Source organism: Furipterus horrens, unplaced genomic scaffold, assembly GCF_987537825.1.
Source record: "Furipterus horrens unplaced genomic scaffold, mFurHor1.1.pri manual_scaffold_4, whole genome shotgun sequence".
NCBI lineage: Eukaryota > Metazoa > Chordata > Mammalia > Chiroptera > Furipteridae > Furipterus > Furipterus horrens.
The window spans coordinates 91,315,761-91,338,231 of NW_028327174.1; the positions used below are offsets into that span (position 1 = coordinate 91,315,761).

The following is a 22,471-nucleotide window of genomic DNA, read 5'->3' on the forward strand; positions in this document are numbered from 1 at the left end:
AGGGTGTAGGGGAGGGAGAGCGGGCTGCGCAGTGCCTCTTTCAAAGAAGCCCGAGCCTTTGCTGCCAGAGGGAGGGCCCACGCCGGACTGGGCTCGGGGCTGGGAAGGGCCTTGGCCAAAGCCACTGTTGGCTCCTGCTTTCCTTTTTGGTAGGAACAGAGGCGGAGGCCTTTCCTCGCGCGGTCAGGTCTCCCGTGACTGCCGAGGTCTGGCAGTGCAGTTTTCTCCGGCCATAGTTTGGCCCAAACAGTGACACGCCCTGGGCTTCTGCCTGCCTCGGCCTGGCAAATACTTTTCCTCGGTTCCGCGCTCGGGTGCGCAGGATGCGGGAGACAAACCCGATAGCAGGGACCCGTCTGAGAACTTGGACCCCGGCCTGAGCACCCGCCGGGGTGGTCTGGGTAACCAGAGCTCACCCAGCGAGTGCCCGGGTCACAGAAGTAGTTGGTGCAGGTGCCAGGGTGAATACTAATACTTTACTTACCAACTCGTTACAGAAGCACAACGGCAATGCTAAGAGGCCAATATCCGAAACCCTTCAGCCCCTACAAGCACACGTCGTTCTGAGGAGGGGTTGCTTCCTTGATTTTTCACATGCCCTTAAAATGTGCAAGCCCAGCTCCGGAGTCCTTTGAATGAGTGGACCCGATAGCTCCCGCTACGAATTCACGGGCTCAACAGAGCTCCGCTTTCACCTATGGAACCAGAACCTGAATGGGGCCTTCCTTTATTTCCCCAGTGAGGGAGGCTTTTTGTTCTGTGTCCAAACGCTTCCCACGGACACTGATGTGGGAAGGAGGGAAAGGGGGAAAGACAATACAATTTATTCGCATAACCATTAGTCATTTTACTTTTGACACATTTCCAGAGAACAGCCACAGGATATCAGTTTTGATTAAAAAATAACGATCTCTACTCGGAAAGTATTGACTGTGGGACGAAAGTAGATGGACACCTTCTTTGGCAATTGGAGAAAAATCTGGGATGGAATTTGCGGAAAATTCACCATCCAATAAACTAATAAACCACAGTTAGCAGGTGACTGTGAAAGAGAAATAAACAGGACCCGGAAAAATCATTCAAACTGTCCCCAAAGCAGAAACTGGTTGTTCTGGTACAGTCTGGGGTGGGAGTGGGGGTGGGGGTGGGAAGTTGAGGTGTTTGTTGGTTTCCTGTTGGGGAGGCAGTGTTTCCAGGGTGGCACCAGCAACCTTAGTAATAATTAACACGTGCAAAGAATTACAAAGAATGCCCTATATCAGCAATGTTCAACCTTTTTCATCTTATTACACACATAAATTACTAAAAATCTGCAGCATGCCAAAAATAAATTTTTTTTTTGGCTGATCTGTTGGCTATTGTTGTGTTGGCTGTTTTGTTTTGTTTTTTAATTTGATAATCTACAGGAAAATAGATCAGTGTCCCTAACTAAATAGTTGGGTATTGCATGTTTTAAATATTCTTGTGGGACACCAGGTGAAAAATTGCTGCACTATAGTAGTTCATTTAATTTTAGTGACTGAAATAGTTAGCTGTGTGATCTTGGGAAAGTCACCTAACCTCTCTGGCCCTCAGATTTTTCCTTTGTAAAGAGGAAGGGCTACATGGACACTAAGTCCCCTGTCTCCTCTCTAGGGAGCGTAGCTTTCCAAAGAGCCCAGTGATTCAAGGAGAGCTGGACCCTTACTTGAGCCCCTTCCCACAGTCCATAAAGCCTACTGTGTAGGGCTTCCTAGGAACATATTTTCATACAATAAACAAAGGTTACTTTAATCAGGAGGCACTGGTGAGTGAACAAATGGTAACTGAAGGCTATGTGATAACCTCTAGCTGCTACTGGCCTGAGAGCCTGGATCTCTTCACATCAATGGTTTTCCTCTGTGGTGAGAACCACAAGTCCCTCACTCTTGGGAATAAAACCAGATTTCTGCCCCCAGATTCCAAGCCCTCTCCTGAGGCTCTTTATTTTCCTAGCTCTTCTGGCTTTGAGAATATATCTTGGATAGAAGAGCAAGAAAAAGGTATTGCTTGACTTGGATTTGAGATCTTGGTGGTGCCTCAATGAGAAGAGTAAGGCAGCTGTTTTCCCCACTGTCCGGGACAGTGGTCCCTGAGTCCACCAATGACCTCCTACAGATTAAGCAAGTTTTTTTCAGGTACAGAGGACCAGACATTCAGTTTGATTTCATTGAGCAGGGACAAACCTGCTCCTGGGCAGCTTTGGATGGCTATGGTCCCTCTCTGCTTTTCAGGATGAACATGTTGGGCTCCATGTGTCCTGATGGGGCTGAGCAGATGGTGGACTCTGGGGAGGCCCTACAGAGAAGACACTGTGATCCATTTCCTTTTCATTGAGGTTAGCTGAGTGGGCTGCCACAGGCCAGGTGGGGTTGTTGGGGTCAAACCAGCCATCATTGAGCTTTCCTTTGTATGTGTATATGTGTGGGGTGGGGGTGCAGGGTGCTGATTGGATGCAATGGCTGAGCAACTCCCTAAACTCAGTGAAGTAGGGTTTCGGTCATTTTTCCAACAGCAGTATAGATTGCCAAGCTGAATGAACAGTTTTATCAGACATCGTCTTCCTTCTTACTCTTCTTTAATTATCCTGGGAACTCAGGTCAATGTGTGGTGAGGGTTTCCTGTGCAGGGGTGGAGAGGGAGTCGGGAATGGTGCATTATTTGGATAATTTCCTTTTAATTTCTTAAAAGGGATTTAGAAAGTAGATATGCATGTGAAAGGTGGATAGACCTGGCCTGCCCTATCTGGGTTACAAGGGTCACAGGCTCCCCAGTTACCAGGATCCACAAATATGGGGGAAAGCAGGGTCCCCCAAGGTGGAGCAAACACCAGGGACCTTTGAGCAGGGAGGGAGCCCTGTCAATGATCTGTGGATTCAAGGAGTGTCTCATCTGCTTAGAGAAACAGCCCGCCCCTTCTGGAGCCTCCTGCTTCCCATTCCTCTCTGTGCCCCTGCCCTTGTCATCAAGCAGGATCCTGGAAGACCCGACCCTCTATGAGGAATGTGGAATGGCCTCTACATTGTCAGTAACACAGAGAAATCCCTTTGATAACCGAGTCATGACTGCCCATGTAGTCTTCCTGACACTTTATTTACCTGGGTCTCTCTTCTCATCTATTTTTGCCTTTAAAAGCCTGCTCTACCTCTGGCTCTATGGGGCCACCATAGCTTCATCTCCAGCCCAAGTCCAGCCTCAAGATTCCCAAACACATTGGCCTCTTCCAGAGAGATTTGCTGAAGACTTCTCTAGTGGGGCAGCCAGTTGGAGACCAGAGGTACCAGCTGGAAGGGAGCCTTGATGAGCAAGGTTGGGGATGACCTTGCTAGGTGCTTCTCAATTCAGGCCAAAAGGCTCAGAAAAGCTTCAAAGCATCTTGGAGAAAGTGTTGCTTGAGGCCCTAATGCAGGTGGCACCTGCATTCCCCCAGGGTCACATAGCTGCACCCAGGGGCTGGAGGAGCTGCTGCATACACAGTAGGCCTCAAGAAATAGGCACCTGACAAAGACCTGCCAGAGACTAAGCCACCAGGATGGAAAGACACCCAAGTCATCTTTCCATCATGCTTCTCGGATTGCTCCACTACCCCGCCAACTGCGGTTTATTCAGATGTGAGGGCAACCTGGATATGAGGGAAAAATTCCACACCACGGAGCTTGTCCAAGGGCATCATTATTGTTTCCTTTCCCCTCAACCAACAGCCTAGATCCGAGGTCATGGGCGGGGCCATGCTGCTACCACAGGCCCCCTTTTCCAGGAAGGAAACTGATTGGTTTTCACAATTATTTCCTTTCTCCAGCCCTCCAACCCCAAGTGACTCTAAGGCTTCCCTGCAGTCCAGCCAGTTCTGGGGCTAGGCATGACCCCTGGGGCCAGAGCAATCCTGGCCACCCCCAAAGCATTTGGGTGGGCAGTCCAGAGCCCTTTCTCTGGGGCAGAGCACAGAGACACAGCTGGAGAGCCAGTACAATTAGCCAGTGGCTGGCAGCCGGACCATAAAAACGCAGGAAGTGGCCACCGCAGGGCGGAGGGGATAGCTGTCCCCAATAAAGTGATTGTTACAAAGAATGCCCACATTCCGAAGACACACACTGAAGACTGTGCCTCGGCTGGCTTCCAGAGCTTGAGGCCTGGGAGGGGGATGTGGGGGACGGAAGGAGGGACTGTGTCTCCAGGAAGAAGAGGAAGATGTTTACTAGATCAAAAGTCTGCAGTGCCCATCATTTAACCTCTCACATTCCTGCTCCATCAGGACTGCAGACACCCCTTTCACACGCATACCACATTCAATGATTTGGCTTTTGTAATGGTGCTTGCAACGTATTTTCTTTTTTCTTTTTTTTTTCCTGGAGAGGTCCAATGACACTCAGCTGTCTGGGCCAGACCCAGGGGGTCCACATGAATGACCTGCTTGGATCTCCTGCTTCTTGAGTGCTCAGCTTGCTGCACCCCCATCCACCCTCAGTTTTAACCTTCTTCCTTAAGAAACACAAAGAATGGGAGAGACCAGCAGGCAGGAGATTCTGAGAAGCCCTGAATCTGCTTTGGCCTAGTGTCTCTTCACCAGGCAGCTTGCTGGGTGTCATTTGTAAAATGAAGAGCATGACAACATCAGCTTTGTTCTGAATATAGGGAGAGGTGAGGATCAGGGGAGATAAAAGACACTGGAAGGGGCTCCAGAGATGACAAGATGAAGTGACAAATACCAGAGAGCGCTTGACAATGAGACCGTAGTGCAAATCTGGAGGAGAGTGGCCAGCGCCCCGCCACTTCCAGAGCAGGCGCAAAGCCACCCAGTCAGCCTGCCCTGCCAGCCTAACTGGCCCTGTGAATCCTTGAATCCTCGTCTGGCATTGCCATCTGGGTTGGGAGGGAAGGTAGACTTCGACCTCGGCTCTCTCCCTGTGGTCACTAAACTGAGAGGGCAAGTGCAGGAACTGAATTTCCTTGGCCCATGCTCCTGTCCGTGCAGATGTCCAGCCAGTCCCCACAGCCACCACTTCCAGTCCCTGGCTCCTTGAACACCATGCTTCAAAAACCAAGGAGGATCCTTTCTCAACCCTTCCCCACTTGGAGCTTTTCAGAAGCAATCATTACTAATGCGCCAGGATTCCCTTACCATTCCTGGAGATAAAAATAATTCTTTCAAGAATGTTTTACTTTGTAAAGGGGAAAGTTCTTTTAGGACCTAGGTACACATTAGCAGTCATTCTAGGCTCCCCCTTCCTTGATTTTTAACCACTTATTTAAGTATAGTAAACATATAAGTGTAGCTCGCTGAGTTTTCAGACATACAGTGTGACCAGTATCTGCACTCTAGCAACCTTCCCCTGCTCTATTACTGCCCTCCCCTAGCCTGATTTCTGATTTAGTTAGTAGTAAAGACTTTTGATCTTAAGTCAATTTCTTAAAAATTGCTTTAACTTAAATGCCAACACTTAGATGAACTCGGAGATGCAGCCTGTAGTTAGGGTCATAATTTATCTGGTGCGGAGGGCAAGTGGGTTCCGTGGGGAGGAAAATAATTCATCAGCGATGACAGTTGTTTGGGGCGCGCAGCCGTTCTGGCCGGGGACACAGAGCGGGAAGAAACCCGAGCATCCCTTCTGGCTCAGCTCCTCATGTCCTGGGTTGGTTAGAAACGTTGTCATCAAAGCAATATCTTCTCTTTTCTTTTCTCTTGGAGTAGAAGGAGCTTCTTGACGCCCCCCTTCCCACCTTTTCTGCAAATGCATAAACACAACTCGTTAGTCCTCCAGTGCAGATTCCCACCAAGATAACTCTTCCCCTGTCTTTTGTGAGTTTCTTTATTTCATTCTTTGAAACTGGAGGTTAAAGTACACCATGTTGGAAGGAGGAAGCTCTTAACAATAAATGTTTGAATATATAGCTGTGATCGAGTCGCTGCCTTCTCGCTCGCTCCCTCCCCCGCTTATCTTTTAAAATGCAAATGACGTTTCGGGGGGTTGCGCGCGAGGTGCTCGCTGCGCCTAGACGTCTCCAGCTATTGGTGTCTGTGTGCCCACTAGTAAAGTCCTGTAAACACTTGTTAATCACACAAGGCTGCGGCCCGGGGCTCCCGGCTCTGTACTTCAGCTTGTGGCAGGTCTTCCCTGCCTCTGCTGTTACTGGGAAGGAGGTGGGAGGAAAGAAGGAAGAAAGGAAGGGAGGGTGTTAGGGAGGGAGGGAGGAGACAGGCCAGTGGGAGGGACTGCCTTAGAGGCAGAAGCTTCGCGAGGAGCCAGCGGAGCACCGCGGTCTGGGACGGAGCCACCCACGACTCCTCGCGTCCCCGAGACCTTTTCCTTTGGAGCCCCGCGGCAGTTCCCAGCGTCTGTCCCCAGGCAGCATGGTGAGGCTGGCTGTCGGGCCCTCGCCACCATGTACGTGAGCTACCTCCTGGACAAGGACGTGAGCATGTACCCCAGCTCCGTGCGCCACTCTGGCGGCCTCAACCTGACCCCGCAGAACTTCGTCAGCCCCCCGCAGTACCCGGACTACGGAGGCTATCATGTGGCGGCCGCAGCTGCGGCCGCCGCGAACTTGGACAATGCTCAGTCCCCCGGGCCATCCTGGCCCGCAGCCTACGGCGCCCCGCTCCGGGACGACTGGAACGGTTACGCGCCGGGTGGCGCCGCAGTAACGGCCAACGCCGTAGCGCACGGCCTCAACGGGGGCTCGCCGGCCGCCGCCATGGGTTACGGCAGCGCGGCCGACTACCACCCGCACCACCACCCGCACCACCACCCACACCACCCTCCGGCTGCGCCTTCCTGTGCCTCGGGATTGCTGCAGTCTCTCAACCCCGGCCCTCCCGGGGCTGCCGCCACCACTGCCGCGGAGCAGCTGTCCCCCGGTGGCCAGCGGCGGAACCTGTGCGAGTGGATGCGGAAGCCGGCTCAGCAGTCCCTTGGAAGCCAAGGTAAGCGGCGGCGCGCTCCGCGGGAGCGCGCCCTGGGAGGCGCGGACCTGGAGCCGGCTGCTGGACCGGCCGCGCATCCCGTGTGCACCCGGGTGTCCGGGGCTGTTGGGGTATCCGCGACAGGAGAGGGGGCGGGGGTGGGTCGGGGAGACAACGTCAAAAAGCTCGGGCCCTCGTGCCTGCTCTAGCTCCAGCGCCTAGGCTGGCGGGGTTTGGGGTTCGGGGATGAATATTCTGATCTTACACCTCCCGCTCAGTTTAGGGCAGAGGTGAAGCACTGCTGTACCGAGTGGATCGATCGTTGTCCTCCCCACTTGCTGCTTTCGCTCCCGCTCGGTGCGCCGCTTCCAGCCACCGGGAAGAGGGAGCCTCGAACTCTACCGGCCGGGCTCTCGACCCTATCTCTCCACGCCCTCTTTCCTCATCTGACTACGTACGCGGGAAGAGAGGTGGCCTGGGGGACCAGAAGGGCGGCGCGTGGGTCCAGGTCTAGCCATTTGAGTCAAATCAAGGGGTCGGAGCTACAGCAGGTTGGGAGACTGGGCAGAAGTGCTATGTCTGAAAAGGAGATGTCGCCACAGGAGCTCAGGTGAAGGGGGCACTCCCCGCTCTTTGAACTTTTGGGGTACGACGGGGTAATTTAAATCTGAAGCTGGAGGGTAAGAAGTCGCAGAGGAGAGGAAACCTTGGTGCGGATTAAGCTGCTGCTGTAGACAGGGATTGTTTGTTCCGTCCCAATCAAGGGTCTAGGCGTGTGTGAGGGTGTAAGTGTGTGCAAACGCTCGCGTACGCCCACGGTCAAGACGCTTGCTCAGGAGATTTCCTGCAAAGATCCTAGGTTTGCCAGACTGTGGGGCTCATTGGTTTAGGGTCTGCCTCCTCAGGTGTAGGGATGTGGGTCAAAGTGGGAGGTGCGAATAGGTGTTGTGGAGAGTCCTTTTGGGCGTCCCCTTTTTACTCCTTGAAGTCTTCCCAGCCCTCTGCACTTCCGTTTTTCTCCTCTTCCCTCTTTTCTGGCCCAGCCTAGCTGCAAGCAGGTTATGGTCACTTCGAAGAGTTTTATAGCTAATTACAGACGTATAAATCAGAGCAGCTGTTGGAGGCTGTCTCTGGGCATCGGTTTCTGTGTCATTGGGCACAAGCCGGGATTGTTCCTGTGGGAAGGTCACGGGGCCAGCCTCGCAATCTCTGTTTGGTCCCTTTCCCTAGAGGAGGCACCCTGGTCGGAATAGAGCGCGAGCCCCAAAAAGGGTTCCTTTACAGAGCCTGCAAGGGGCGCAACTGGCGGGGACCCGACGGCCCAAGGGGCACCTTTGGCGCGTCCCAGGAGAGCGCAGAGCAGAGGGAGAGGGAGGGGAGCCGCGGAAGCCCAGGCCTCGAGGTCAGCAGATGAGAGTTCGCTGTGAAGTCCCGCGCCGAGGTGGCAAGGCCGCAGTCGGCGCCGGGCGCCCTTATGATGTTAATGTGGGGAGGCCGTGGCCCGCGGGCTGGAGCCCGGCTCCTCTGCGGAGCATCATCTGTCAAGGGGCGTGGGGGTGGTACTCGGCCCGGCCCGCTTTGATATACACCTTCCCAGCCCTGCCATTGTCTCTTTTAGGGCCCGGAAAGAGGGTGGTGACTTTCGCAGTCAATAATGAATTCTGGCAAGTCCCTCTCATCTCCCCACTCTTCCAGCCCCTTCCTTGGTTCCCAGGGGGTGCGGCCGCCTGCAGCGCCCTTAGACGCGGGCTGCAGAATGCAAAGGGTCCTGGTCACCGAGTTTCCTGTCTTGTCTCGGGTATTCAGCATCCAAGCAAGAGCGGCTCCCGAGCACCCCAAGATGAGTGTCTCTATTGGGGAACTGGGCTCTGACGACTCCTTTGCTCCCCGCTCCTCTGCCCTGGAGGTGGGCTTTCCACGCCTTCCTTTCCCATCTGACTACTCAGGAAGAGAGGTGCCAGCTGCACCTTTACTATCTGCCTGACCTGGTCTGATTCTCAGTTTCCTCATCTGTAAAAGGGGGCGACTACCACTGGTAGCCACGAGTGGTAATCTGTGAGGCGGTATCGCGTGGGAACGCGCCCATCGCTTGGAAGGCCCTCGGGACGTGTTAGTTCCCTTCACTTTCTTTGCTGGCGCGGGGTCGGGGTCGCAGCGCCCATTCAAATGCGCCTGCCGGGCGGTGTTTATGTTAATGTGCTTGGCGGGGAGGGGGATGAAAGCCGGGGCCGCCATTTGCTCAGTAGTGGTAATTCAAACAGAATGCCGTTGTTATTAAGGCATTGAAAGGGCTTTTCTTTGATAAGATCGCCTTGTCCGGCATTGTTTGTGACTGTGTTCCCTTTTCAGCGGCTTGGGGGATCTTCCTCTGATCCAGCCTGTATCTTCCCAGGGCGCTTTTGTTGTGGTTTGCAAAGGGTTTTACCTGAACAAAGTCGGCCTGCGGGGCATTAAACACCTCCGAGCAGCTCCTTAGATCTTTCTGTCGGACTGGGCACTGGGCGACTGAATCAGTTCTGCGGCCAGAAGACCGTGGCCTGGCCAGGGCTCTGCGGAGGGTCGACCCAGGACAGACGCTGTGGAGACGCCAGGCTCCGGTCTGCTCCAACTGAGGCGGCATCATTTGTCAAGACCCTTCAGTAAAACAATCAATTCGAGGTTTAATATGTTGACTCAATCCAGTGAATATAGGTCTCTGGTCAGGATAGCTCTGCAGGGTTTGAGGCAGAAATAAATGGGGGTTTTAAAGAAGAGAGTGGGAAATGCCAAACCAGGTTCCACCTGGTATATACAATGTTCCCAGCGGGTGGGGCTTTCTGACGGCCAGACCTCAGCTCAGAATTTCTGAAGAGGGGCTTAGGGTTCTGGAGGGAGGGTGATTCTGGTGACTTGAGGGAATCTGTCAATGCCTGCACCCTCCTTTCCACTTCTAATAAAGCAAACAAAAAGTAGCCTACACCCCTCCACCACTACCAATACATATCCATGTTTTTAAGTGGGTTTTCATTTCTGGTGGGCCTGAAAATCTGAATATTCCCAGGACTTGATTCCTTATCCTGTTCTCTTCCCCTAGCCGGCTCCAGTACTATATTTGGTTCACCAAAACGGTAGTTGGGTTCTGCTTTCTTCCGTGTGTAGAAGTGTTAGTTTTTCTTAATTTTTAAAAACCACTTAACCCCAAGGTTAGTTTACTGTCCCCGAGAGCCTCACACCCTCCCCCCAGGGTCCTCTGGTGGGGGCAGTCCTGTCAAACTGGCAGGAACCAGCCAAACCCTGGCCCCCTAGGGCGGTGGAGGAAGAGAAATGGCCCTTGGGTTAGGGAGGTTTGTCATTACCCATGACTGATGTGTTGCCTTGTAGTTCTCAGCTCTGACTTCTTCCTCCAGTGAAAACCAGGACGAAAGACAAATACCGGGTGGTGTACACGGATCACCAGCGGCTAGAGCTGGAGAAGGAGTTTCACTACAGTCGCTACATCACCATTCGGAGGAAAGCCGAGCTGGCTGCCACCCTTGGGCTCTCCGAGAGGCAGGTGGGAACTGCCATTCTCCCTCCCCACCTGGTCAGGGCCTGGGGTTGGGGAGTCCTGTGGGGAGAATTAGAAGCCAGGCTGCAGATTAAAGCAACAGGATGGTGAACATTTTCCTTCCGAATGCTTAAAAAAGGGGGGGGGGCTACGCTTCTTCCACCTGTAGTTGTCTGTTTTGATGATGTTGAATATTCATTTTCTATTTTGAGGGGTCTGGGTGATGTAAGAAAAATAGCATTGGTTTAATACAGAATTCTATTTGGGTCACGTCACCTGGAAAAAAATTTAAAAGACCCCAATCCCTGCCCATCAAATCTAGAGGGGGTGAGGCTTGGCTCATGAACTCTCTATAGAGTCTGGGGGGGGGGGAGGCCAAATTCACAGCCAGGAAGCCCACATTAAATCTCATTCTCTGTCCCAAGGTGAGGAATAATACTTTTTAGTTTAGTTTTGAAAGGCCAAAGGTTGTCATCTGAAGTCCATTCAGCCCTGGCTTCCTCATGCTTGATACAGAAAGGGCCTTGTAGTTTCTGTTTTCCTCGGTTTTGAGACTCTGAACTTTTCCAGTAAAGTCACAGATAAAGGTTGCTTTGGAAAGAAACCTCGGGAACAAGGTGAGTGGGGGGAGGCTCTTCTCTCAAGTCACTGAATTGGGCTTGAGAGGGGCTCCAGGGTGTGCTGTTATGGAGATAGCCCATGAAAGTCTGAGAGAGGGTTTGGGGATCTTTGCTTAAGAGAGTGACTTCTTTAGTTGGAAAGGAAGATATGAATGCTAGTGCTGATACTGTTCCCCACCCCCTACCCACATCCTCTTCTTCACCGCCTTCTGTTTTCTCCACCTGTCCGTTTCCAGGTTAAAATTTGGTTTCAGAACCGCAGAGCGAAGGAAAGGAAAATCAACAAGAAGAAACTGCAGCAGCAGCAGCAGCCTCCGCAGCCTGCAGCCCAGCCTCCCCAGCCACAGCCAGGTCCTCTGAGAAGTGTCCCGGAACCCCTTAGTCCTGTGTCTACCCTGCAAGGCTCTGTGCCAGGCTCTGTCCCTGGGGTTCTGGGGCCAACTGGAGGGGTGTTGAACGCCACTGTCACCCAGTGACCTACCATAGCCTGCAGCAGCAGAGCAATTCCAGGCTGACCCATGAGGAGCATGGACTCCACTCAAATCCTCAGGAGGGAGCCCTCCCCTCCCACCTACCAGCATACACCGTACACCAACTCATCCAGCTCTCAGAAGAATAATGGGGGCCCGGAGTAAAGACAAGTGGGGTTGGGGGGCCTCAAGGAAGACATTGTCCCAGATTTTGACTTTTTTTGGGTCTGACTGCCAGGGAGGAGACAGGAAATGATGACCACTGGGAAAAGCAGTACTGGCTAAACAGCCCCCTCCTCCCCAGCTCTTTACCTCCAAAATCTGCAGGATGCATCTCTGGTTGGAGCTGAAAGGAGAGAGGGACTCAGGGGAATGCCAGTGATTAGAGCCAAGATGGCTATCACCTACTCACTGCCACCCAAGAACCAGCTGGGCCCTCCGGCCTCAGGGGCAGGCAAGATTTAAACTGCAGAAGTTAGAGACAGCTACGATAGAAACCTAGATGGACCAAAGACTGCAGAATCCCCAGGTCTTTGTCTTTCTTCTTCCCCCACCCCCCACCACCAGATCAGAAAAGGCTTGGCTGGTGTACATGCAGTGGATGGTGTGAGGGGTTGTTTTGGACTCTAGGCCTGACAAGGGGGCCCAGGACTGGACCTTGTTTAGAAAGTCTGTCACCAGAGCTTCTCTGGGCTGAATGTATGTCAGTGCTATAAATGCCAGAGCCGACCTGGACTTCCTGTCATTTTCACAATCTCAGGGCTGATGAAGAAGGGGAGTTGTTGCTGCTGTTTGGGTTGTTGGTCTGTGTAACATCCTAGCCAGTCTTTAAAAAGCCTTCTGGATCCATGGAAAGAGAAGTGATATGGTGAAGGGAAGTGGGGGTACTTGAACACAGTTGAATTTTTTTTCTAAAGAAAAAAAAGATAAATGAGCTTTCCATATTACAAATTCTGTATTTATTGTCTTCAGATCTTGTCCAGAATTATTTATTTTTTTAAGAAAGGAAAATCTCTACTTGCCAAAGAGAATTAGCGAATCAGGGTGGGGATGGAGAAGGTTATCTGGACAACCTCATTTTACCCCAGAGCATCAGAAGCCAATAAAAGCAGGTTCTGAGACCTTCCCTGCCCCCAAGCTTGAGCCCAGCCTTGGATTGTGAAATGTGTGGTTCTCTTGGATGTGCCTGTGGGCAAAATGCTCATCAGAATGGACTGCTGCTCCCCAGCTGCGATGGGTTTTGGGGGCTGGGTTTCAGAGAGCCCCTCATAGCATCTCATCAAATTCACACCAAGGCAATTGCTAATGTTCCCTTGGACCAGTGATTCCCTTCTTCTTAAGAATGCCCCACAATCCAGCTAAACATGAAGACTGAGTAAAATTATTTTATTTTCTGATTTCCCAAGGAATATTTTCATGAATATGGTCTCCTGTTAATGACTGGGCATTGATGTAAGCCCTTTCTGCCTCCACCTCTTGTCCTGTCCCACGCTGTTTCCTTATCCCACCTCCTCATCCCACCTACCCCCATAAACAAGAATTCAAGAACCAGTATAAGAAGATCATTTCAGTGATGGTTGCTTGTTTTCCCGCTGATTCGCTGGGGACCTGGCTGCTGTCCTTGAGGTTCCTGGTCCTGGAAGCCGCTGAGCTGGGCACCCTGGGCAGCTTCGCCTTCGGTTTCAGTATTCCCACAAGTCCTTCGAGCCCTACTCAACGCCTTAACAGAGGGAAGAGGTGCCCCGAGGGCTGGGGAGGACGAGCAGAGCTGCGAGACATAACCCCCCCCCCCTTCAGCATCTCCCTAATTCCACGGACTTTCCGGGTGGCACATTCCGCTCCGGGGTTGTTAAAGGTGCTCCGGTGGCTGGGTCTCTGAATTTGAGGGACAGCGCCGGGCCGCCCCATCCACGGGAGAAGCCGGGTTGGGGTCGGCTGAGTAGGGGGGTGCCCAGGCGCTGCCATGGGAGCCCAAAGCCCACGGGGGCAGCGCCCTCACGCCCCCCCCCCCCGCCGCCGCCACAGTTGCTATGCGTTGCTGTGAAACACCTGTCAATAAATCCTGTTTGGACAGTGGAGCAAGAGCCCAAGGGTTGTTTGCTTAGTGGTTAGAGGTTCAAAAGTCGGCATTGTCCCGCGGCAAGCGATTACAAGCTCTTCCTTTTCTCAACCTGGTCCCCGGCTCTGAAGCTGGCCACAGGTCCGCTGCGCTGGGCGCTTTTGGGCAAGGAGGGGGCGCTCAGCTGCTCTAAAATGGCAGGACCCGGCTCGGGCCGCCAGCCCCCCGCCAGTCTTTCAGGCCACGGAAAAGGCAAGACATACGGGCCCGCGCCAGCAAAGTGGGGCCGCCGCGCTCCGACACCAGGACAGCTTCTCTGTAGCGAGCCCGGAACAGGGGAACGTGGAGCGAGTGGGCAAAGCATCTTGGGGAGACTTAGCGAAGTCGGTGGCGGGGCTCCCGGACTTAAATTTGGCAGGGTGACTTCCTGGTGCGGGCGCCCCTAGCGCTGGGCCGGGGTGGAGGACCCCGTAATCCTTCAGTTCTCAGATACCTTATTCCTGGATCGGGTCGCCAGAGGGCGCACGCACTCTGGGAAGAGCTGGGGCCGGGTCCCGGGTCCCGAGCTCCTCGTGCCCCTGAACCAACCCGGAAAGGGACCTGGTTCTGACCGAGCTGGAAAGTGCCAGCTCCAGTGCCTTTCCCACCCCAACAACTCCCAAACTTGGGCCGGGCAAGATTTCCCCACTCTGGCCACGGGCCTGTTGAAAACAAAGTTCAACTAAGGCAGGAACAGGAGATACTTGGATCTGTTCAATGTTTAAGAAAGACGAATTTGGCGGAAGGGAAATACACACCATTCTAAAGGGTCTTTTTGCACAAGATGTTTCCTTAAAAAGTTACAGTAGTTTGAGTATGATACTAATATATGGAACGACTGAGAACTTAGGATAAACAAGGGGAAGCTGTAGTACCAGCATTGTGGAACTCATGTAAAAAAAAAAAAAAGGTATATATGGAGAGAAATCAGCCTTTTATTTTTCTCCTGTGAACAGTCCGTGGCTTTGCAATATTCATCCACTAAAGTTAACAAGGTTTACTGCTGATGAAAGCAGTAAAAGCTTCAATGATTTTCACTTCTTTTTAATAATATCTAGGTAAGACACTTATACTAGTTAAGAAAGGAAGTCTTAAATAGAAATCTAAATATATAAACAGCAATATTCTCGCTTTTACTCACAACTACTCAGGAAGAAGTAAAAGAAGGCTGAAATTTAAGAAATCTCAGTTGCAGAATCTTAAGACAAGATTGTTTATTTTTTTAGGGGAATTGTTTTCACGTGGTTTTAGAGACCGGCTGCTAGTTACAGGTTTAATGACCTTGGGGAGATCACAAGCTCTGAGCCACCACTTCCGCATTTGTAGTATGGAGACCAAATGAGGTAATAATGTAAGAATACACTTATGATTAGATCTCTATAATTACAGGAGCTGCTGCTTCTTTTTATCATGAGCTATCTTCTCTGCAAAGTGCTCAAGGGTCCTTACAAAGAAACTCTGAGCAAAGATATTGTCTCCAATCACAACAGATTAACCCCTTCCTAGAATTGTTTCTCATGCATTCAGGTTTGCTTACTTCAAAATAGCCTCAAGTCTGTTGTCTCTTGTTTCCACAGTGTCAGAGTCTACATAAAATCTCAAGTGGCAAAGCACTAACATTCCAGATGTGGAGATGATTACTGATTTGCATAGCCTACTTGCTCTTTCATCTACCAGAAGATATGTCCCCATTTATAGTTTTACTTAGAAGACAGATTAGTTGAAGATGTAGTTGGGAATCTCTTTATAATCGATCAGGGCATTTTAAAAAGTTTCTTTATTTTGAAATAATTTCCTTCCCAGCATCTCAAAATCAATTCTGCACTTTTAAAATTTATTTTGTTATTTTAAGTATTTAATTTAAGTTAAAATTTAATTATTTTCTTAAATCACTTTTAGAGCATATAAACTTTCAACCTCCATAACTCTTACATTTATTCATTTATTCCTTTGCCTTTTTTCTTTCTTCTCTACTCTTCTTATTCAAAACAATGACTATGATTTAGGAAATCCAGCTGGTTTCATTGATAACTGTAGGATGAACTGAGTGATACTGGGCCAAACAATTTCTAAATTTACTTAGCTACAAATCAGAGAGACTATATCTTATATCATTACTTATTTGAAGGTCATGAAATTGGATAAAGGGGGGAATAAAAACCTTTCAAATTCCAAACAAGGAAAGTAGTATCTCTCAGTTACAGAGATTATACCAATATTTACTTTGAAGAATCAGAATCAGTTTAGAGAAGCTGGGGGCAATTGCATAGGAAACCTTTTGGATACTATGTCTCTAGTACCCAAAGATTACATTTGTTTTAACAACAGCTTTTCCAAATTGAAACTTGTCATTAATCTCAGTGAATATAGGTAATATCAACTAACTTGCCAGTGTCCCGAAGTTAAGCAACCAGTGTGTTCTTTCTTCTAGATCCTGGCGATTCTCTGCTAGAGGTCTATTCCATAAAGTGGAACGCACCCAGTTTTGATTCATGAAGAAGTGTTCCCCGAGATCACATAATAAGCAAACTGTTCTTTCACATACTCACATTTACTTAAAAATAATATTAAGATCATGTATTGGGTTTATATGTCCAGTATTTTATTGATACGAAACCAGGCATTCCTACATTTTAATACTTGTGTTTTAATTTCTAGGAAAGGAATTCTTTTCTAATCGTTTATGTGTTATCTCAGAACTTCCAGGATTGACAGTCTGCTATCATAACACTTGGTATCCGCAGTATGACAATAATAGGTTTTACGTATACAAGCAGTTGATAAATTCCTCTCCAATCTCAGGAAAGCAAACAATGAAAAACAATGTGAAAGCTTAAGTACAAACATACAATGACTTGTGTGGAACTTAAATAATTTTGATTTATTCTTGATTAGTAGAATCAGCAACAGAGATTATGTACCTAAACCACAGATTAAAAGTTGTTAAAAATGACCTGGGCAGGCTCTGTCTTCTACTCACAAAAGACACAGTGTATTGTTCTTGAACGTCATGTACCTAATGTATTAAAAACAACCAAAACAAAACTCAGCATAACTAGATTCTATTTGCAGTCCCTCCCCCCATTTTCGTATGTGCATTGCTAGAAACAAACAGAAGAAAGACATAATTAACCAAGAACCAGAGACCATTATCCGATAAACAGCAATAAAGAAGAGTGCAGCCAACTCTGACTAGAGTGGCTCAGTGAGTCGGGTGCTGTTCCTGACAACCAAAAGGTCACTCAGTTCTGGTCAGGGGCATGTGAAAGGCAACAGATCAATGTTTCCCTTCATGCCACTTTATTGAAAATAATGTAAACTTCAGACATCCAAATTCCTCTAATTATTTTTATTTTTTTGTGTTATAATTTTCATACCTATGAATTTCATATAACAACCTTTCTATTTTTAGATATCTGTTAGTGACATATTGTTATACACATTAAACACTGTTCAGATACAGTTCTTGGCCATGATCTTAAGTCCAAAGAAAATCAACAATCAGCATTTATTTCTCATATCTAGGGTTAGAGTCTTGAAATGTACATCCAGTGTTAGGACTGCTCCTCTTGGGTGGATACTTGGCCAGAACTGAGAGCTAAAAAGCCAAATGACCAAATGAACTAAATGACCAGTGACCATACCATCTGCAGCTGTTCAGTAAGTACAGTTTTACAATGGACTTGGTAGTACTGAATAAGCTTTTGCTAATCTAAAGCCAGGCAAAGCAGAGAAGCAGCAAGCTGTTTCCTTAGCAGAAACTTTTCACTTATTTATACCTCCCGACTCTGCCTCAGAGAAACTGCTGTCTGGATTTGAATCTTTGAATGTTTTAGACAGAAAAAAAATGAAAGAAAACTTTGTTCATGCCCCCAAAAGCCAGTTGTCTAATACAGGCGTGGGAGAAGCATTGGGCCTGGCATCTAGACATCTGAGCACATCCCCTGGCGGGTAGCTCAGTTGGTTAGAGTGTCCTCAGGGATAGCCCGGAAAGCGTAGGTTGCTGTTCAGTCTCTAGTCAGGGCACATACAAGAATCAACAAATGAATGGAATGCATAAATATGTGGAACGACAAATTGATGTTTCTCTCTCTATATAATCAATCAATCAATCAATTAAAAAAGACATTTGCGTGTGACTCAGCCTTTAGGGAAGACTGAGCTCAAATGGCAGCGGCTTCCTTCGTCCCCTACGGTCTGGACGGACAAGTCACATGGCTTCAGGATCCTGGATTCTCCCGAAGGCTACCAGAGCCCATCGCCAAAGCACCACCAACTCTCCAGCTCTCAGCAGGCGTCCGGCTGCAAGCCCGCTCGTGCCCCATCTTGACTGCGATCTGGGACTTGCCGGCGATTACCGGGTGTGGGAGCGCGGCGTGGGTACAAACATGGGTCCCAGCCGTGGGGCCTCCGCGAGGGCAGCTGCGCCTGTGGGCCAGAGGCCCTGGGGACGCCACGCTGGCGCGCCCGACGCCGCCTGAGTCCCCCGAGGTGGCGACTCGAGATCCCAGGCACTTTCGTTTTCTTTGGAAGCAGTAATTCAGCAGTTGATCTTGTCATTATAGTTAAACGACCTAGGATGTTTAAAGGGCTCGCCTCGCTGTGGGCGGGGAAGGTGAGGAGAACTCGGGCCGTGGGTGCAGGCGGGCCCCGGCGAGGAACTCCTGGCGCGGCTCCCACCCGTGGCAGCACAGCGACCGGGGCAGCGGCCAGGCGGGAGGGACTAGATTTGGGGGAGGACTGGAGAGGAGGTGCGCTCGGCACAGCTCACAGCCACACCGCCCGTGTCGGGTCGGTCTGGGCCGGCTCCGCGGTCCAGCCCGCAAGAGATGTCCGGCAGGCGGCGCTGTTGCTCCGGGGGAGCGGGCGGAGGGGCCAGGGCTCCACAGCAAAAGGCTCTGTCCCTAGACAGCGATGCGGCCTCAAGAGCCGGATCCTGGAGCCTGAGGGCTGAGCAGGGGCAGCCGGCCTGGAGCAGCTCCCAGCGTGACCCCACGGCTGCTTCTTCGTCCCCCCGGCCGAGCGCAAGAACGGGGGTCGGGGTCGGCTGCAGAAAGCATCGGCTGAAACTGCGGGTGCGAACGAACTTCCACCTGATCACCTTCCTCGGCTGCGGCTGGGGTGTCGTCCTTCCGTCCCCAGCTACTTCTCTCAGACACCGAAAGGGGCGGCCGGCTACCAGGCGGCGTTGGGGGAGAGGCCATCTTCCCTAGAGCCCGGTCGGTCTCAGGGGTCCTGCCGCACGCGCGTTCATCTCGGCAGAGAAACGTCAACGTGGTCTACCTCTCATTAGCCTCCAGATAACTTTCCGGTTTAAATGATTAGTGGCAGTTCCAGGGCTGGTCCCCAGCCAGCGCCCACTTTGGGGTTTGTGGGGGAGGGGGTGGAATCCTTCTTTATCTCTGCTAACAGCTCAATAATTTACCCCAGGTTTTCTCGACCTGTCAGTTCCCTTCCCTGCACCATTGCCCTGGACTTCCTGCTTTGTGATGCCCCCGGGACAGAAAGGCCAAGTCTTAATAAAAGTTAATATTAATAGTGGTGGAGGCGCTGTGCAGGTGCTTCTTCCACACTTCACCTTCGGCTCCTGGCCCCACCTCTTACAAGCTAGGCCCTCCTTCCTGTGTACTTTGGCGTGCATTCCTGAAATAAGGACCCTTGGGCCCGTTCTTTGCAAATGTCCAGGTCACTGAGGGTAGCGAGTGGCAAAGATCGAGCGTGCCCACAGTAGCTGCGGCACAGAAGCAGCGCCCGCCCACCGGCTCTGGCTGGAAAGCGCAGAGTTGAGATAAAGGGGCAGGAGGAGTAAAAGGGTGACAGGAGAGGGACCCGCAGGAAGGGAACATGCGGAGCAAACTACGAAGAAGCAGATGGGAGGGTGCAGGGAGCAAAATTTAACTGTAACGGTGCCACGTGTTCGACAAACACAATAGAATAAAACCAACACTGTAAAAAGAATACCTAACTGTCAAGGACACTTCTTTCAAAAGCGTGGGTAAAGGATTCCAACGCGCTGTCTTTCCCATAGAGGACTTTGAGAAAAATCTTAATTGTATTAAGAAATTGCAATTCCTTCCAACGTAATTAAACCATTCAGAGAAATGAAAATGAGTTAATAATTTCTCCATTCTAGTAATCCCAGTCCCCTTTGGGTTCCCATATTAATGTCTTGTTCATATCATTCCAAGATATTTTTCTGCTTACACAAACATATTAATGTAATCTTGTTCTTTTTCTCTCTCCATTAAACAATAGGACCAAAAAAATAAAGTCATGCTCTGTGACTTGCTTTTATCACTTAATAATATATCATGGACACTTCCCCAGGTTATTACATATAAATCCAACCGATTCTTTTTAAAGAGCACCATATATTACAAAACTTGGATATACCAGAATTTTACTTCTTCATTTATGCAAAAGTTTCTTTGAATGTTTATTATGTTTAGGAACCAGGAAAAAAAGTATTAAGATCACAGATAAGAATTCCATGTCCTTGGGGAGCTTACATTCTGTGGGGAGAGGCTATTTCTTTACTTTCCTAATGATGAATATTCAAGTTGTCAGTGGTTTGCTATTATAAATGATACAAATATAAATATCTTATTTAAAGTATATTTTATTGATTATGCTGTTACATTGTCCCAATTGTTTTCCCTTTGCTCCCCCCCACCAAGTACCCCCCTTCTCTCCAGCAATCCCACTCCCTTAATTGATGTCCATAGATCATGCATATAAGTACTTTGGCTTCACCCTTTCCTATATTATTCTTAACTTCCCCCTGTCTATTTTGTACTTACTAATTATGCTTCTTAATCCCTGCACCATTTTCCTCTTTCTCCCCCTCCCTCCTCCCAGCTGATAACTCTCCAAATGATCCCCGCTGTACCTATGATTCTGCTCATATTCTAGTTTGCTTAGTTGGATTTTGTTTTTACTTTTTTGATTCAGTTGTTGATAGTTGTGAGTTTGTTGTCATTTTTGTGTTCATAGTTTTGATCTTCTTCTTCTTAAGTAAGTCCATTTAATATTTCATATATATATATATATATATATATATATATATATATATATATATATAAATTTACCTTTACCTTGTCTGGGAAGCTCTTCACCTGCCCTTCCATTCTAAATGATAGCTTTGCTGGATAGAATAATCTTGGTTCTAGGTCCTTGCTTTTCATCACCTTGCATACTTCTTGCTAGTCCCTTCTTGCCTGCAAAATTTCTTTTAAGAAATCAGCAGAGAGTCTTATACACACCCCTTTGTAGGTAACTCTCTGCTTTTCTCTCGCTGCTTTAAGATTCTCTCTTTACTTGAAACTTTGGCATTTTAATTATGATGTGTCTTGGTGTGGTTCTCTTTGGGTCTAGCTTGTTTGGGACTCTCTGTGCTTCCTGGACTTGTATGCCAATTTCCTTCCACAAATTTGGGAAGTTTTCCTCCATTATTTTTTCACGTAAGCTTTCAATTTCTTGCTCTTCCTCTTCTCCTTCTGGCACCCCTATGGTTCAGATGTTGGCACATTTAAAGTTGTCCCAGAGGTTCCTAAGCCTCTCATCATTTTTTTCAATTCTTGTTTCTTAATTCTGTACTGGCTGGCTGTTTTTTTCTTCCTTATGTTCCAAACCATTGATTTGAACCCTGGTTTCCTTCCCTTCACCATTGGTTTTCTGTGGATTTTCCTTCGTTTCACTTAGCATAGCCTTCACTTTTTCCCTTATGCATTTGCCATACTCAAGTATATCTTTCAAGCCTGTGCACATTTTTATCACCAGTGTTTTAAATTCTGTGTCTGTTAGGTTGGCTATCTTCTCATTGCTTAGTTCTACCACTGGAACCTTGATCCATTGCCTCTTTTGGGCCATACTTCTCTGTCTCTTCATCTTTACAGGCTTCTGTGTTTGTTTGCCTCTGTGTCTTAGGTAGAGCTGTCACACCTGTGATGTTGTAAGGGGTGGAGCCTTAGGTATTCCTCAGCACAGGGCTACCCGTTGTGGCACTCTGAAGGGGGGAGGGGTCTGAGAGGGAACAATGCTACTTGCTCAGCACTTGCCCCTTTTCCAGGCACTTCTCCCACCTTGTATGGGACTGGCGCCTTTCTAGTTGTTGCCCTGGCTGTTGTTCCCAGAGTGGGTGAGTCTGCAGATGTTCTAGGACCTTGTGGGCCCTCTAAACAAGTGGACTCTGCTGAAAGAGTCCACCCCAACCCCCACTGGTTTGCACAGTCAGAAGCAATTAGACTTGATTTTCCCTGGCGCTGGGACCATGAACTGCATGGTCTGGTCAGGAGCTGGGAAGGCTCCCCAGGTGTCCCTTCCCACTTTTTAAAACATGTGATGGCCCTTTCTGCTGGCCTGCCGCTGCCGCCTCTACCACACCGTGTCCTCTCCATCCTGGCTCTGTCCCTCTTACCTGTCTGGTTGAGTATTTCTTCTTTGTATCTTTGTTTGTTGGACTTTTATGAAGCTCTATTTTCTGGAACTTCTGGTAGTCTCCAGTTTGGAGGTAGTTGTAGTCCTTCTTAGTTGTGGAGGGAGACACAGCGTGTGCCTACACCTCCGTCTTGGCCAGAAGCCTCTTTTTACATATGTTTTCTTTTTATCCATGTATTTTTGAGTTTTAAAAAAATTATTTTTAATTATGGTAAAATACACATAACATAAATTTAGCCTATTAACCATTTAAAAATACTTTATTTGTTTTTAGAAAAGGGAAAGAGAGGGAGAGAGGGAAACATCAATGTGTGAGAGAGATACATTGATTGGTTGCCTCGCCTGCACCCCTGACTGGGAACCTGTCCTGTGACCCAGACATGTGCCCTGACCAGGAATCAA

General features: G+C 49.3%; 1 protein-coding gene across 1 annotated transcript; it reads left to right on the forward strand.

The window, feature by feature from the left end:
- Nucleotides 1-6,203: 6,203 nt before the first annotated feature.
- CDX2 (caudal type homeobox 2) lies at nucleotides 6,204-12,506 on the forward strand. Its single transcript, XM_090273762.1, has 3 exons — nucleotides 6,204-6,940; nucleotides 10,306-10,451; nucleotides 11,302-12,506. The coding sequence occupies exons 1-3, from the start codon at nucleotides 6,400-6,402 to the stop codon at nucleotides 11,539-11,541; spliced, it is 927 nt and encodes a 308-aa protein (XP_090129888.1). The 5' UTR covers nucleotides 6,204-6,399; the 3' UTR covers nucleotides 11,542-12,506.
- The last annotated feature ends 9,965 nt before the right edge of the window (nucleotides 12,507-22,471 follow it).

What these genes read in the sequence shown, in the direction of transcription:
- CDX2 (XM_090273762.1), top strand. Translation starts at nt 6,400, where the DNA reads ATGTACGTGAGCTACCTCCTGGACAAGGACGTGAGCATGTACCCCAGC. An exon ending in GCAGTCCCTTGGAAGCCAAG is followed by an intron (nt 6,941 to 10,305) that starts GTAAGCGGCGGC and finishes TTCTTCCTCCAG; the next exon opens with TGAAAACCAGGACGAAAGAC. An exon ending in TTGGGCTCTCCGAGAGGCAG is followed by an intron (nt 10,452 to 11,301) that starts GTGGGAACTGCC and finishes GTCCGTTTCCAG; the next exon opens with GTTAAAATTTGGTTTCAGAA.